Here is a 12,958-nt window from a genome sequence, read left to right on the forward strand (position 1 = left end):
GGGGGAGGGGCAGGAGTGAAGGGGGTGGGAGGAGGAGGGGAGAAGAGGGGGAAGGGAGCGGGAGGGGGGAGGGGGCGGGAAGTGGGAGGGGGTGGAGGGGGCAGAAGGGGGCGGACGAGGGGGCGGGAGAGGGAGGGGAGGCGGTGGGGAGAGGAGAGGGAGAAGGGGTGAAGGAAGGGGTTCCGGACAGACGAATGAATACAAGCACCCAGAAGTTCCGGGCTAGAGTCTAAGGATCTGGCTGCTATGACTAGTACTCACAAGTGGTGGTCCAGATTTAACAGATCTGGTTTCCCCAGGCAGGTCTTACACCATCCAGTGTCTGGCTCCTAGAACTGATTGAACTAAAGCTCATGACTCCGTATCTCCAGCAAAATCTTGCACTTTCACTGCAACTCACCCCTCAGGCATGTCAGTTTGCTTGCTTGACGTGCAGATACGCTTGATGTGGTGTGTCATGCTCCCACCTTTCTCTACCATGTCAGCAGGCTCAAGCTTTGAAGGTTTGCTTGCATACTGCATGGAGCCATGTGACGGGTTCAGTAAATGTACCAGGGGCCCTATGGATGTTAGTTCCACAGTCCGTACAGGCTGCTCTAGGCCAGAATGACTGCAGTCTCTGGAGCCACATAAGCGGATCGACCACAACGGGCGCTGTTGTTGTGGTTCCTTCCTTACTTTGCTCCTGGTTCTCAGCTAGTGTGGCAGGTTGCTACTAGCCAGCTACGGTTTTGCGCCTGTGAAGACTAAGATCCGACCCCCACCACTGCAGCGTCAGCTTTAAGATTCTAGTGAACCTAAAGGACAGGCTGCGGTGACAGCATCTGAGGATGCTTGAACGTGTATTACTGCCCTGGGGGTGCAATCCAGACCCTGGCACATTGAAGCTTCGTGGTCAAATAATACCCGGATATAATATGTCTCTTATGGCTCATGTTGAGCCCTAGGAGTGGTGGAAGCCGCTAAGGTCCAAGAGTGCTAGGCGCGGTAGAGTGCCCCCTAGAGCCCAAGAGCATAGGTGTAGTGGGAAGAAGGAGGAGGAAGAGGAGGAGAAGAAACTGGAAATAACTGGGAAACTGAGAAGTTAAATGGTAATCTCTGATCTAAATCAACCTATGGGGAGCCCTGGAAAGGTGGAAAGAACTGGAAGAGTCGAAATGTAATCTCAATTGCAAGAAGGAAACCTTGGAATGTCGTATCCCGCCATTAGGCATAAGCCAGGGTTCAAGTTAATGCTTGAGCAAAGCTGGGCTCACATAGAGCCATGCCTTTTCTCTCCCCAGGTTAACAAAATCTACGGAGAATTCTCTATCCATATACTCATCCCTAAGCCTAAAGGCAGTGCTTCAGTAACTGGCTATGAGACCCCAAATTCTCAAGAACCACAGAGTAGATACAGCATTTCAGGTGATTAATAACACAGAAAAGGCTGAAAATGAGTAGATACTGCAACATGAAAAATAGCCCAGAGAGCCGGAGTATAAAACCTAAAAGATACTAAGATAACGAAGGAAACTTGGCTAGTAAAGTAACCTAGAAGGTAAATGTGGGCACATTTACTAAGGACAGGGGTTGATTCTGACACAATAGATTAATAATTCAGTACTAGTAGGGCTGTGGAAACAGCTGGGAGTATACAAAAGATTTCAATTGACCCCCAAAGAGTAAGAAAGCAAGTCAAGTGCAAGAGTTAATGTGGACCACTTGAAAGTCCTTGTTGACATTGCAGAATGTTTGGAATTTGGGGGCAGAAGGGTGGAATAGTAATGGTGATGGTACCTTCCCGGAGGAAAAATCCTTCCCATTTTGACCTTGGCCCACAGGATCAGGGATATACTACAGCTCCATAGGCTATACAAGGCTACCTCAGTGGGCCCATTCCACAGATTGAGCTTGTTATATACTGAGGCCTACCTTATAAAGTGACATGTCAGCAAAGAGCCTGAAGCAGGAGTTGGAATCTCACCCAGATATCAGTTGGTGAGTTTCTCCCCACTCTCTGCTCCATCGCATTTGTTTAAGAGTCTTGGTTTCTTTTCCCAGACAATTTCCTTGTTCCTATTGCTAACCTCTCTTTAGCTAATGCCTTCTAAATATCCCTTCAATTGGTAGCTTTCAGGAACATTATATCAGTCTGCTACCAGCTTAACCTGGAAATTTAAGCTGATTGCTGTCTAAGGTATTAGAGCTGAACCATGAAAAGCTCTCTTTTCAAGATGTATTATGGGAAACCCTTTCTGCGCTTTGATGATGTTGTCAATTTATATCAGGTGCGAAAAGCCCTAAAAGAATATGACAACCAGCTTCTCTTGGTGCCAGATTCCAAAAGTCATAAACACTCAATCTGTCCAGGAGATAGGATTTTGTTTTTTAAAAAACAAGTGGGGTCCAGCGCAGTGACCTAGCAGCTAAAGTCCTCGCCTTGAATGTGCTGGGATCCCGTATGGGTGCCGGTTCCAATCCCAGCAGCCCTGCTTCCCATCCAGCTCCCTGCTTGTGGCCTGGGAAAGCAGGAGAGGACGGCCAAAGCTTTGGGACCCTGCACCCACGTGGGATACCTGGAGGAAGCTCCTGGCTCTTGGCTTTGGATTGGCTCAGCTGTTGCGGCCACTTGGGGAGTGAACCATTGGATAGAAGATCTTCCTCTCTGTCTTTCATCCTATCTGTACATCTGACTTTCCAATAAAAATAAATATTTAAAAAAAAACTTTTTCAGATTTGATGAACTAAGAAACCAGTACACCTGCCAGGACGTGCCCCTCAGAGTATCATTATACAATCCTTTTCATCATGTGTGACTTAATATGCTCTCTTATAGCGCAGGCCAGAAAGTGTGTTCTGAATGAAACATTTCTCTAAATCAATAGTTTCTAAACTTGAGTGTTCAGCACAATCACCTGAAAAGAATGTTAAACCACCAATTGATAAGCTTCTCTCTCAGTTTCTGATTCATTTGGCCCGAGGAAAGACCTGAGGATTTGTGTTTCGAACACAGTTCCCGGCAATGCTCATGCTGCTCTCCTAGGGACCACATTTTTAGTCCTGCAGACTTATTACTCCCTTTTCCTCTAGAAGCATCAGTAATACCAATTTTGAGTAAGAAGATATTCTACATTAAAGGGACTCAGAATATTGATATTGGAAACAAAAGATTAAGTCCATGAGATAAGTAGGGATAAACACATCATAACTTTGCAATATTACTTCACAAGAGAATATCTGTTGGGCTCACTGAATCTGTATCTCCGGAGGGTTAGGACTGGGAACACACGCTAATAACCAAGGGCAGCCATGCCTTCTTTTGGATATATTCACAAATAATCACACCGAAGTAAAGTTTTTCACAATCGTAAATTATATTCTTTATGTAACGAGTAGAAACTTTATTCCTCATTTTAAAACATCTCTTTTCCTGTCTTTGCCTGTTTTTTTGTTCCACCTACTAAATGCAGCTCCACAACGTTGCAGTTCTCATTCTCCTCTAGGCCTTACATCCCTCTTCACCCTCTCTTCCTAAAATTAATGACTACAAGTCCTTAGTACTTTCAGTTTTGCAATTAATGAATAATTTCAGGGTGCAAATCTCTGCGCTATATATAGTGGACATAAGGGGAAAAATCTCCACTTGGTTAAGAAGAAAAGTGATGAAAATTGCCCTACCTACCATTTTGCTTACAGAATTTTAAGCTGTGCTATGATGTAGAAAACAGCTTCTATTTTCCCTAACTCTACTGATTATTTAAGAATGTAAACCCTTAGGGAAAGGAAGGCAGGATAATATTTGAGGTTACAAGAAGACACAAACATCATCAATGTTTTTTTCTTTTTTTAAATATTTACTTTAATTTTTATTGGAAAGGCAGACTCACAGAGAGAAGCAGAGACAGAGAGAAAAGATCTTCCATCTGCTGGGTCACTCCCCAAGTGGCCGCAAAGGCCGGAGTTAAGTTGATCCAAAGCCAGGAAACTCCTCTAGGTCTGCCACGCAGGTACAGAGTCTCACAGCTTTGGGCCATCCTCTACTGCCTTCCCAGGCCACAAGCAGGGAACTAGATGGGAAGTGGAGCAGCCAGGACAAGAACCTGGACCCGTATGGGATCCCGGCACATGCAAGGTTTAAGCTTAGCCACTAGGCCATTGCACCAAGCTCAATCACAATTGCTTTTACACAGTATCAATGAATTCCCAGTCTGGGGGTTATCCCTTATATATGGGGAGTGTTTCCAGAACTCTACAGATAGGAAAATCCACTGGTGCCCAAGTCTCTAACATAAACCGACATAGTATTTACATGTGCAAAACTTTCATATATTATAAAATCTGCATTTGAGTAACAAAGAGGGGGAAAAAAGAGTAATTATCCCCACCCATTGGATTATTTCCCAAAGGTTTAAAAGAGGTGTGGCTTGGATAGGGTCAAAGTTAGGAGCCAGAAATGCAATCCAGGTCCCCAACACGGGTGGTAGGAACACAGTGACTTGAGTCATCACTACTGTCTCCCAAGGTAAGCATTACAGGAAGCTAGTTAGGGAGCCAAACCACAGGCACTTTTGTGTCATACCTCCCATACAATTTTTTAAATTATTTTTTGTATTACTTTTTTATTTTGATAATCTTTACATGGCTGATTAGGGCACAAAGGGTCAAGGTCTATAGAAAATTGGATAAAACCATTGCTTCCACATTAATATTATTTTTTTTTCTGTATCTGGGGTCAGGGGAGAAACAAAGGGAAAAGCCCCACCCAGCCTCCAACCCATCCCAGGTCCCTGATGTGGGCATGCTCCGGGGGTCCTGCTCAAGCAGTTATGATAGTTCAACAGTTCTGAATTGCTGCCAATCTCACCATTCCAAGCACGATGAAATCTCTTCAGAATCCACTGGCTGACATAGTCTCTTCATGGTTGGTGTTCTGAGATCAGCAGTTCAGTTGGAGGGATCTCCAAAGAAACTTCATGTGAGGTGATCCCAGACCCGGTTCTTGTGTGTGAGTGCCACAGTCCATTGCCGCAATCAGCTTATGCATATGCTGGTGGTTGCAGTTCTGTTTCCAACCCTGTCTTCCACACAAACCAATGTGTATTGCAGTCCAGCCCAATCCTACCTACTTCATACTCAGTCCTCATGCAAACCAGTGGGAGTTGCAGCCTACTCAGGGCGACTCCCAATAACCCCCACCAAGCCTGCCCCCAGTCCTGGTTCCCATGCTTGCCACAATATACCACAGACTTGTTCAGTCTGTCCCATATCTCATTTAGCTCTGGTACTTGTCAATGGGCACCCAACCAGCCCTACTATCCAAACCACACTCATGCTGGTGGGTGCCGTTCTGTCTAGTCACCTCTGCCCCTGTCCCTGTCCTGGTTTTCATGCTCTCCTGTAGGAGTGGTAACCCAAGAGGGATGTGCCCACTATTTCCCTGCTGGGCCACTCCCAGTCCCAGATTATGCACTCTCCAGTTGGCTCTGCAGTGTAACTTGACAGAATTAGCCCCCAGTGCCAGCCTCTGCCAGCTGATGCTGCGGCAAAGCCCAACAAACCCTCACCCGCTCTAATTTATGCTTGCACCAGTCGGAACAGTCAGTCCAGTATGGCTTTTCCCTGATCTAGCTCACATGAGGCCCACAGGTGTTGTAGCCCTGCCTGGTCTGGTCTGTCCCCATCCCAACTCATGCTCTGCTATGGGAATGACTGTCCAACAGAGGAGCCCGCCCCATTCCCTCTACTGGCTTTGCCCCCTCCCTCCCTGGTTCTCATGTGTGCTGGTTGGGCACTGTGGCCCAGTCTGGTACGGCCCACGTCATCTTGGCATTTGCCAGTGGGTGTTATAGCTTGGCCCAGCCCAGCCCACTCACAATTCCAGCTGACGCTGGTAAGGGTCACAGCCTAGCCCAACCCAGCAGGCATACAATCCCAGCCATAATGTGTATCGATATATGTTGCGACCAAACCTGACCCGACTCACACTCTGTTCTGGTGCTCGGATTCACCAGCGGGTGATGTGAACTGGTTCAGCCTGGTCTGCCCCCGACCTATGCCAAATGTATGCCAGTGGGTGTCTTTCTCTAGCCTGGTATGGGCTGCTCCCTATCATGGTTCTTGCACTTACCTGCAGGGACTGTGACCCGACAGAGGAGTTTCCCAAGCTCCTCCATCAGAACCTTTCTCTATGCCAGGTCTTGCGCATACTGGTGGGTCCATGGGTCAGCCCTACTTAGTCCACCTCCTGTCTTGGCAGTAACAGTGGCCTTTCCTCATTGGCCTTCAATTCATTCCAGTTCTTACTGTTGGATGTTTCAGTCCAGCCAAGGCTCGTCCATACCCAGACACACCTCATACATGGCTCAGCAGAGGCAGAGACCTAGCCTAGTCCATCCCACATCTGCTCTGGTCCTTCAGAGCACCAGATGGTGCTGGAGTCTAGCCTGGTTAGGTGCGCCCAACCTCAGTTCACACTTGTGCCAAGGGAGATTGCAGCCATGTCCAGACCAGAATGCAGCCCCCAGTCTGGCCCCTGCACTCAACAGTGGGAACTCCAACCCAGCAAGTGTGTACTCTCATAGCTCCCCAACCAGGTCTATTCCCAGCCCTAGATTACGGACATGCCAGTAGTTGCTCTGACCCAATTGTCTTGGCCCCTCACCTGTCTCAGCCTTTGCCTTTGATACTGTGGTCTAGCATCCCTGGCTCATGCAGACCAGTCGGTGTAAGAACCTAGTTCGACATGACCTGTGCTCCAGCCTGATTTCTGTTCTTCCTTGTGAGTTAAGGTTTGCTTGGCCCTGCCTGGTCTGCCCCCTTCCAGTTGTAGCCCGGCCCACCCCTCATCCTGGTTTAGGATGCACAGATGCCTTGACCTGCCCAGACTGTTGTCAGTGAGTGATAGCAGGTTCCTTGGTCACACCTAACTCAGCCCATCACCACCCCAGCTCACGAGCTGACCAGTGGGACTAGTATTCCCACAAGGTTGTACCCACACATCCCCCACAGAATCTACCCCCGGACCTGGTTCTCTCATGTGCTGGTTAGTGTCTTGACCCTGCCAAGTGTGACCTGTTCCACCAGTCAGATACTGGTACCTAGCCCTGCCAGACAGGCCCCCATCCATAGCTTTCATGTGGACTGGTGTGTGTCAGTTAGTGATGTTATACACTAACAGTCCATCTCAAGATTCCCATGTGGGCTGGTGAATCAGTCTGGCCCAAATAAATCTTATGGAATCTCCCCTCCAAACCATCAGGGCTCAGTCCCCACGTTTGCCAGCAAGTTCCGTAATCCCATAGCTGCGAGTTACACAGGATTCATCCCTCACCTACACCCACACTGGCCTTATCTATGGATGTACGTAGGCAGCGATTACATACCGTAAAAAACCCTAGAACTTGCCGCCGGGAGGCCAGCAGGCAGAGCCTGGCAGCCACTGGGAGCACTGACCACTCAACAGCCTAGGACTTGCTCACCATGTGTGGCGACAGTGTCCAACCTGGCTCAGGCACCCTTCACAGCTGCCACACTACAGAGGGCACCTCTCGCCCCAAGCCCCGGGCAAACACTCATTTTTTATTATTTTTATTGGAAAATCAGAATTACAGAGAGGAGAGAAAGATCTTGCATGCACTGGTTCACTCCCCAACTGACTGCACCAGAGCTGAGATGATCTGAAGCCAGGAGTCAGGAGCCTTCCGGGTCTCCCATATGGGTGCAGGGTCCCAAGGGTTTCAGCCATCCTGTTTTTCTAGGTCTAAGTGGAGCAGCCTGGACATGAAGCAATGCCCACATGGCATACTGGTGTGTACAAGGGGAAGACTTTAGCCACTAGGCTACCATGCCAGGCTCACCTCCCATGTTTTAAATCGTCTTTCACTCACAATACCTAGTGCAGATTAATGCTATCTAAGTAGTTATACTGCATTGTTCAAACAATGACTTCCAACACCCTGCACATTTGCATTATAGAGAAAATTGCTTACAAATATCTCTTATCCAAGTTGAATCCACAGAAATGGAAACCAAGGATATTGAGAGCTGTCTGCACACCTGTACATTGACAGGTATCAGGTTTCCTAGTTAAAATTCAGTTTAAAATGTGATCTGGGGCCCGGCATGATGGCCTAGCGGCTAAAGTCCCTGCCTTGAATGCACCAAGATCCCACAAGGGCTCCTGTTCGTGTCCCAGCGGGCCCACTTCCCATCCAGTTCCCTGCCTGTGGCCTGGGGAAGCGGTTGAGGATGGCTCAAAGCCTTGGGATATTGCACCCGTGTGGGAGACCAGGAAGAGGCTCCAGATCAGCACAGCACCTACCATTGTGGTCACTAGGGAAGTGAATCATTGCACAGATCTTCCTCTCTGTCTCTCCTCTGTATAGCTGACTTTGCAATAAAAAAAAATTTTTAATGTGATCTGCTCAGTACAGTCCACATTGACAAATGGTTCCTACATACTTCCCATCTAATACCATCCTTAGGTTATCTTACCCATTAAGTAGAAAGACAATTTCCAGAAGCCAAAGGAGCTCAGCTTGAATTGCAGCCCCTTATTCCCCTCAGTAGATCTCTTCAAGCCCCGTATTTCTACATCTTCATCTCCTTGTTAAACAGACTGCCTTTCCTAAGGTTTCCTACTTCTGTGATTCTAACTCCAGGAGAAAAGCATCTAGCATCCCTAAGTTAGAAACCTCTGTATCTGGACAAAGGAGAACGTTTCCTCAAACACAAATAAACATAATAATGTTTTTCCTTGAACCCCTTTTGCTTGCTTGAAAAGGACACCCTATCTATCTTTAATTCCTTAGAAAACTATCAAGAATAAACCACAAAAGTTTCAAATAATACGGTTTTATTCTTACATTAGAAACAAAAATAAACCATGAGAACCTGTAAAACCATGCAACCTCCTGAAAGCTACAAAGCGATTGAAGGATCCATTGTAGAAGGATGCTTATCCTAAAGGGGTACACCAACCACACACACAGAGATCAGCAGTGGAGACACTGATACCATGTGCCATTAGAAATTATTTAGCAGTGGGAAGTTTAAAAATGAACTTAAGCAAACAAGGGATACTCCTGAACTCTTTGCAAGAGAATACAGGTGATAGGAAATCAGAATCTGCCTAAAATCTCTAGCAAAACAATAGATTTACAAAAGCGAAGCCCGAAACCAAAACTCTCAGACAATGTTAAAATTTGCTTTTGGGAAGACATCTTCATTTTATGATGTTTGAACGGATTCTTTCTCCTGCTGGATAGCTAGGGGGGAAAAAATAACAATCATTAAGAGAGTATTTCTAAAGTTAAGTTCAGCTTCTTCCAAAAGAGCTCTTTAGTAAGTTATTAAAGTCTGCCACACATGCTCTAAGTTTAGAATACTAAAGGCATGTGGAATGCATGCTGATCACCAGAACAATAGCTAGAATGTACAACTGTGTTTCCCTGTCAACTTTTACCCCAGTCCAAAGGTAGATCTATGCACTGCCAACTTTACCATGTCATTCTAGAACTGAGAAACACATGTTATTTTCTTCAGATGTACCTGTACTGATTCTATTGGTGATTTCACCTTTTCAGAAAATTTTCAGTAACCCTGGAATTTTCAAAGCAGACATGACAAAGAGTTCCCCGAGTTCTTTCGGGATATAATCAAATTGTTGGAGGCAAAAAAAATGTCTAACATACATAAAGTGGGCAAAACTGGTATTTCTTTACAACTAAGACCAATATTTCAAGATCGGCTTTAATGCAGTTTTTAGTATTCTGCTACTATAAACTATATGATTTCCTCCATTACTGCTCCACTCTATCATGTCAACACCACTTAATGTGCTAAGAAGATAAACATTTGATGTTCTATTATGTTTGCTGTTCTAACTATTGTACTAAACAGAACCATTCTCTAATTATTGCTTACTTTGTGCCAATACTTACTAGAACATGGGTTTATTTACTGAGCCTAGTAACTTTCACTGTGTCTCCATTAGAAACTCCCCATGACTTACTTTCCTTTGATGGAAGAGTATTTTTTTCTTCCGTATTAGTTTTCTTCAATTTTGACTTGTCAAACTTCTCTACTTCTGATAAGTCTGGCTTGTCACTCATCTTGGCTAAATGAAAAAAGTAAATTTCAGTTAACAGAAATATATTAAAGTTATCAGTCAACTCATTTTATATCTATGTATACTTCACCTACTGGTTTCAACAGGAAAATAGCAATACATCTTTAAGCGATCATGTTTTTATAAGAATACTTTCCTAGTATGCATCACTAGGTCATTTCTCACGGGTCGTAAATGCCCCTGGATCAGAAGGTATCGGCACTAGAGAGCCAGAGCCAATATGTCTGACTTTCAGTTACAGCAAAGGTAAAATGGAGGTGATGGAACCCCAAGAGCCGACTGCAACGAAGAAGAAAGGAGACTGGGTTAAGCAGGTAAAGCCTTCCATAGCAGCAGACAGCACTATTCCAGCATCTTCACTTTCCCTTCAACTGCTCTGCTTAGGCATGGGGGGAGGGGGACACAAAGCAGGGTGGCACAGCTGTGTGAAGTTCTTTCCATGTTAAATGCCCAAGAACACTAGCTAAGGTGCTACAGAAGGGAGGCAACCAATCTGGTCCTGATTACATTTCTCCTGAGAGCTCTGGGGGCACTTTCTGTAAGGGACAGACCCAGGACTCCAGAAGGATGCAGTCAACCAAGCAGAGGAGGGTCTTACTTCGCCAGGTTTTCTCTGGAAAGGGAGAGGCTAGGGACGAGGCTCAGGGACGGGGGACCCTGGGAACCTCGGGTTTGCCAAGCCCTTCCTGGCCTGCCTGAAGGGACAAAAGGAGATTGCAGACTCCGGAAGGCGGGGCTGCGGTGCGTACCCGGCCCCACCCAGGCAGGGAAACAGCTGTCGGGTGCTCGGAAGGAAATGGGGAGGGCCGCCACGCAGCCGGATGAACCCCCACGCAGCCGCAGGGACCCCAAGCAGTCGGACGGACACCCCCGCAACTGGAGGGACCCCACGCAGTCGGAGGGACCCCACGCAGCCGGAGGGACCCCCGCAGCCGGACGGACCCCCCCGGCAGCCGAAGGGACCCCCGCAGCCGGAAGGACACCCCCGGCAGCCGAAGGGACCCCCGCAGCCGGACGGACACCCCCGGCAGCCGAAGGGACCCCCGCAGCCGGAAGGACACCCCCCGCAGCCGGACGGACCCCCCCCCCGGCAGCCGGAGGGACCCCCCCGGCAGCCGAAGGGACCCTCGCAGCCAAAGGAACCTCCGCAGCCGGACGGACCCCCCGCAGCCGGATGGACCCCTCTTCCCCCTACTTCCCTCAGGTCCAGGCTACCCAAAGACCCTGGGTGGCCGCGACGAAGACACCAACCCCTAAGCCAGGAAGCCAGAAGGAACTAGACAATAGCACAGCCTGCCAGGAGCAGCTGGGCTGCTTGCAGGAACCGCGCCCAGACCGCCGCGCGGGGAGGCGAGGGCCCCGCCCAGGCGCGCTCCCGGGAGGCCCAAACGCGCCTCTGGGTCCCCGCGGCCTCCGAACGCCCACCCTGGGACTCCCCAGCTCCTCTCGCCCACCCTGCGTCGTACACCCAAAGCCCGACCCCGCCAAGGGCTGGGCGGCGCCCCAAGGGGCGCCACGAAAAGACAAAGACGCCGGGTGCCCGGCGGCGTCGCCGCGAAACGCCACCACAACCTCGCCCGAAGGTCCTCAAAGCGCGACCCTCACCCACGGCCGCGCGGCCCTGGCGCTCTCCCGCTTCCCTTCTCATCCTTGTCCTGCGGGGCTGTCCCCCCCTCACCTGGACACAAGAAGACCCGAGAACAGACGTGTGTGGGAAGAGCGCACTGCAGCTCACGCAGGACCAGGCTGGCGCTTCCGCGGGGGAGCCCTGCACTTATAGCCGGGCTGCAGGCTCCATCTCCAACCCCGCCCCACCCTTCTCTGATTGGCCGAGGGACTCCAGGCTCCTCCCTGCCCCACCCTGCGCCGCTTTATTTTTCTGTTATTACTAGTATTGTTACAGATTTACTTGTTTATTTGAAAGAGTTATAGAGAGGAGGGGCGAGAGACTGCAAATGACCCCAGTGCCCAGCACCGAGCCAGGCTGAGCCGGGCTGAGCCGGGCTGAGCCGGGCTGAGCCGGGCTGAAGGCTGCAGCCAGGAATTCCATCAGGGTCTCCAGGCGGGTGGCAGGGACCATCTTGGGCTGCATTTCCAAGTGCAGGAGTAGGGGACTGGATTGGAAGTGGAGCAGCCAGAACAACTCCAGACCAAATGAGATGCCTGCATTGCAGCTTAACCCCTTGTGCCACAAAGCAGGCTCCCTACCTTGCACTTTCAGCTTTGCAGGGCCTGAGTCCACCAAACAGGGCTTGGTAATGATGACATGGTTGACCCACCAACCCGCTTACCTGTACCCAGGGATTGCCCTTTCTGTCCTTTCTGATTGCCCAGGGTAGCAGGGGTTTCTGCAAGGAGTAGAACACACGGTACTCTGTCATCAGGGACATGGGGAACTCTGAGAGCTGAGCTGATTGAACTGTGCTTAGACTCTGGGCGTTTGCATAGGCTGTGGTGCTTAGGAACCTGAGATGGCCAAACAGGGCTTTGGAAGCCACAGTTTGTGGTGTTTGTACTAATTCTTGGGAGGCCATGGAGTAATGGTGCACATGGAATGGCCGCTGCTTTAGTCATGCGTTCCCACAGCTGCACTGATTTTACGTTCTTGAGCACTGAACGTGATAACAGACCTCTTCAAATAATCACAGGGAAATCTGTGATTGTTCATTTTTAGGTCCCCGGTGCCTACCATTTGCTTACCTCACAGGAGACTTTGAATAAGAATAAAGTCTATAGCTTGAAATCATGAATCCATGATTGAGGAAAATGTTTGAACAGTCTGTTCGAAGACAAAAGTGAGGGTTCAGCTGTTACTTAAATTAACTAAATGCTAGAGGTCTGTTTCTG

The 12,958-nt window shown here is 48.7% G+C and overlaps 1 protein-coding gene across 1 annotated transcript; it reads right to left on the reverse strand.

Moving 5' to 3' along the window:
* Positions 1 to 8,825: 8,825 nt before the first annotated feature.
* Positions 8,826 to 11,795, reverse strand: TMSB15A (thymosin beta 15A). The gene is made up of 3 exons (XM_004590146.3): positions 11,790 to 11,795; positions 9,995 to 10,099; positions 8,826 to 9,248 (listed from the first exon to the last, which is right to left on the reverse strand). Exons 2-3 carry the CDS (start codon positions 10,092 to 10,094, stop codon positions 9,211 to 9,213), a joined length of 138 nt encoding a protein of 45 aa, XP_004590203.1. The 5' UTR covers positions 10,095 to 10,099; positions 11,790 to 11,795; the 3' UTR covers positions 8,826 to 9,210.
* Between the last annotated feature and the right edge of the window lie 1,163 nt (positions 11,796 to 12,958).

Source organism: Ochotona princeps, chromosome X (genome assembly GCF_030435755.1).
Source record: "Ochotona princeps isolate mOchPri1 chromosome X, mOchPri1.hap1, whole genome shotgun sequence".
NCBI lineage: Eukaryota > Metazoa > Chordata > Mammalia > Lagomorpha > Ochotonidae > Ochotona > Ochotona princeps.

Excerpts from the sequence above, each read along its gene's own strand:
- TMSB15A (XM_004590146.3), bottom strand. The coding sequence starts at position 10,094 with ATGAGTGACAAGCCAGACTTATCAGAAGTAGAGAAGTTTGACAAGTCA. Across the intron at positions 9,249-9,994 it reads TACTCTTCCATCAAAGGAAA|CTATCCAGCAGGAGAAAGAA; the intron begins GTAAGTCATGGG and ends TTTCCCCCCTAG.